Source organism: Lathyrus oleraceus, chromosome 2 (genome assembly GCF_024323335.1).
Source record: "Lathyrus oleraceus cultivar Zhongwan6 chromosome 2, CAAS_Psat_ZW6_1.0, whole genome shotgun sequence".
NCBI classification, from domain to species: Eukaryota; Viridiplantae; Streptophyta; class Magnoliopsida; order Fabales; family Fabaceae; genus Lathyrus; species Lathyrus oleraceus.
In genome coordinates, this window is record NC_066580.1 from 386,456,664 (window position 1) to 386,460,891 (window position 4,228).

At 34.2% G+C, this 4,228-nt stretch overlaps 1 protein-coding gene across 1 annotated transcript; it reads right to left on the reverse strand.

Moving 5' to 3' along the window:
* Positions 1 to 248: 248 nt before the first annotated feature.
* On the reverse strand, positions 249 to 1,450 carry LOC127119655 (thermospermine synthase ACAULIS5). Its single transcript, XM_051049929.1, has 7 exons — positions 1,391 to 1,450; positions 1,209 to 1,303; positions 1,028 to 1,130; positions 855 to 943; positions 614 to 770; positions 428 to 503; positions 249 to 334 (listed from the first exon to the last, which is right to left on the reverse strand). Coding segments are annotated over exons 2-7 (498 nt in total). The 5' UTR covers positions 1,211 to 1,303; positions 1,391 to 1,450; the 3' UTR covers positions 249 to 263.
* Between the last annotated feature and the right edge of the window lie 2,778 nt (positions 1,451 to 4,228).

Consider the following 4,228-nt stretch of genomic DNA (forward strand, 5'->3'; position numbering starts at 1 on the left):
GTGGTAATTAAAAATATACCGCCACTTTAATCCATGTAATGGAGTTGGCGCCCCTCCTTGAGGTTTGGATATCTCGTTGGGCCCGAAAAGCTTGTAGGACGCTAATAAAATAAAAATGAAGCAATTAGAACAATTCACATAAACTAAGAAAATTTTTGAACATTCTCACTTACGTGTCAATTAGGACCTTCATATCCGGGTATGTTGTCCAATCATTTCGGTATTAAAAACTTGTCAAAACATTGAAATTTGATCATCAATAGTTATAAACCTACCATGACCCATCCCCAAATATCAGCATAAGATGGGATATGAGCTGAATAAGGCACCACATCTGCAAACATGAAAAAAGAAGGTTAATTTAATTTGACTTAATTAGAGCTTTAATTAGAATTATACTAATAACTTTACTTAAACAAATACTTACACTTGAAAACTTGTCTCAAGGTGTTGTAAATACATGAGAAAACTTCTGTGTGACTGAATATTCCAGCAGGCCCTGCCTGCATTATAGGAATAACAACAACAATTTCAAATCATGAATTCTATTTCTTTCACTCTAGCGAGTTTTTAATATATATTATCGATACAATTATATTCTCCACGACTTTACCTGTGTCACAAATATTCCACCTTTCTTCAGTTTTGGCTTGAGACTGAGTTCATAGAAGTCTTTAGTGTAAAGCTTATAGCAAGGACCTCCTTCTATTGGATCAGCCAAATCTCCAACTATTATATCATACCTCTCTTCTTTGCCTTCTAGTTCAGCCCTGCAATATCACAAGTATAAAATTTAGAACCGATCATTATCATAATGTCTGCAATATCAAATTAATCTTAGTAGCAAAAATAACCTCGCGTCATTGATGACGACTTCAAGTCTCGAATCATGGAAAGCTTCCTTGTTTACAACTAGGTATGATTTGCAAAACTCCACCACTTCCTGCTTCCATCAACATTTACACATTAAGTTTAAACCACTTGAGATTGAAAGAAATAAAAAAAAAATAAACGAAAGGTAACATACCTCATCAATGTCACACATTACAACTTTGTCTATAGTCTTGTGCCTGAGAAGTTCCCTTGCAGTAGACCCTTCTCCTCCACCCATAATGAAAACATTTTTTGGCCTACAAAATGGAATTAAAATTAGATAATGAAAATAAGTTTTAGTGCTGTTTAAACTTAGCAAGATAGAGATGATGTACATAGGGTGGTGAAGAAGAGCTGGATGAACAAGACATTCATGGTAGATAAATTCATCTGTTTCTGCACTCTGAAGCTTTCCATCAAGTACTAATGCCTGCAAAATAGTAGATAATTAAGTTTCTGGTTTATTTTTCTTTTAAGTTAAGATAAGTTTCTGTTGTAGTAGTATTTAAGAACTTACCTTGCCAAATGGCTTTGTGTCCAACAATGCAATGTCTTGATACTAAGATGAGACTAAGATGAGAAACTAAGATGAAACTAAAAGAAAGACAACAAAATTAAAAAAATAAAAACTGTCAAATAGCAATACATTCTTAAAGTAAAAGTATGAAACTAAGATGAGAAACTTAAAGAAAGACAACAAAATTAAAAAAATAAAAACTGTCAATCTAAGAGCTATAACCTTATACTCCTCACAGCTGACACAATAAATTCCCTCATAATCAGCTCGGTAAATGTCACCATTGGCAAGCACCCTCGAATAAAATTCCTTTACAATTGCTTGATGCTTGCTATCAGTTGTTCTAATGAACTTGTCATACGAAATATCTAGCTGCAATTACCACAAAACCATAAAAAACAATATACACCAACAAGAATATTTATCTTAAATTAAGGGAGTAAATTGTTGTTTCGCAAATTTGAGGGACTAAATAGATAAAAATAGAAAAACTTGGGTGAATAATTACATCTTTCCAAAGCGTCCTGTAAGCTTGTGAAATGAGATTACAATGGTCAGGTGGAGTGGAACCCTGGGCCATAGCAGCAGTTGCAATTTTCTCACCATGTTCATCAGTTCCAGTAATGAATATCACTTTCTTTCCCAATAAGCGTTGTATAATGAAATGCAACAATAACAATAATCAAATTGAATCACAGTTATCAAATTGGATACCAGTTTAACGAAAGAGGGGTGGGTGTACCTGGAAGCGAGCAATGGCATCGGCGGCGATGGTGGAGTAAGCGCTACCCATATGGGGAGGAGCGTTGACGTAGTAGAGAGGGGTTGTGAGGAGAAAGGGTTGGTCATTTGAGGGAGTGGGAGTAGAAGCGGTGCAGTTGCAGAAGAAAGCTCTTCGGGAATGGGAATAGGGTTTGGATTTGAGATGAGAAAGCGTGGAACGGTGTGAAAGAGTGGAAGGGTTAAAGAGGAAGAGTGTGTTGTGTAATTTTTTTAAACCCCCACCTTAGACAGCGCTTTTGGTTTTAATTTTTTTTTTAATTGAAAGACTTTAAACAGCGCTTTCTCAAAAGCGCTGACTAAGGTCTATATTTAAAAGCGCTTTCTAAAAGCGCTGTCTAAGGGGGGGTCTTAGACAGCGCTTTCTAAAAGCGCTGTCTAAGACTCCCCCTTAGACAGCGCTTTCATTATTTTTTTAGAACATTTTCCGTGTTTTATTTTTATTTTAACCTTAGACAGCGCTTTCTTTTAAAAGCGCTGTCTAAGATGCGCTGTTAAAAAACCTTTTTGGCGTAGTGTATAGATAATAATTTTGCTCCAAGTTCTGATATTTTTCAATAAATCAATTCTTTAAACAAGATTAAATCTCTTTTAATATTAATTCGATTTGTGTAACTTTAATACCTAAATATCATAGAGTAGATTCTATAGAAAAATATAAACCTTTTGCACTTTTAAATTTCAATTCAAAATCATAACTAAGATCATTGCATACATGTTGGTCATCTTAACTCTTAAAATTGTTTCAAAACACCAAGAGGGCTTCATTAGGAGCAACCATATTTATGAGTGCATTAGGATTATTTCAGAAGTCATTAATATGTTGGGCAAAAAATCTTTTAGAGGTAGAATGATTTTGAAGATAAACATCAAGAAAGTCTTTGATACTTTAAATTGACAATGTCTTATTAAAGTAATAGGTTCAAAATAACAACTTCACAGGTTCAAAATAACAGCTTCACAATGATCATGTTGCAGATGAACTTAGAAAGATCTTGAATGATGTATCAGATGAAGTTTCAAATTGCAAGCACCTGGTTTCTCAATAAGTTGGCATTGGCCAAGTCCTTTAGCATAGGAATGTTGCCCAAATTCTAAGTCCATTTGCCCAAGATCAAGCCAACAGTCCACACAAAAGTTTTTTAGGGTTTTTGTTGTTATTATGCACATTAATGGTCAAAGACCACACAAACAAGCAAAGTATACACAAACAGAATATATCACACAATATGGTCCAAATGGACAAAGTGAAAATTGCATTAACACAAACAATTAGAATGATATGAACAATGACAAATGAATAAAAGCAAAAATTAAATGGCATTAAAGTAAATGGCTTGAATTTAAAAGTTAGTAGTTAATAGGTTAGAAGTTAGTATTGCTTGGTTTTTGCTTTTTAATTTGAAGTCATTCTTTGGAGAACACTCAACCCACTTATCACAAGCATGAATCCTTGAGCCAAAACATCTTACAAAGGAAGGAAAGAAGGCCAAGTTTTCACACAATACCATAAAAGATGGGAGACTTACAATCTCACTAACTAGAATGCTTATGCCTTTTATATCACAAATTTAGCACTATGTTAAGCAATCGTAATTGGACTTATGTAGAAGTCACGACTATTTGAGGTCAGGCAATAGAATTTTGGTGTTAATGCATGTTAGAGACATAGTATAATAGACTATACTCATGAAACATACCACACACAAAAAAGAAGATGCAAAAGAGGTAGCCTAATCTCATCCATACTTATGTTGATTTTTCAATCAACTAGCCTTAGGATTTTGAGATGTCATAGGCCAAATGAAATGAATGAATGAAGAAGGGGAAGGGGATGAAGTGAGAGGGGAATGGATGAAATTACAAATTGGTCAAAGGAGGACTTTTACCAAATTAATATCATTCATTCATTTTGGGAGATGGAATGTACATTCCATCAATCCCCTAAATCCAATGATATTAAGTTGACAAAGTCAAATCAACCTTGACCAAGGCCCAACAACAAGAGTCAAACATAAACAAGTCATCACAATTGGTCAACAAAATTATTTGGCATTT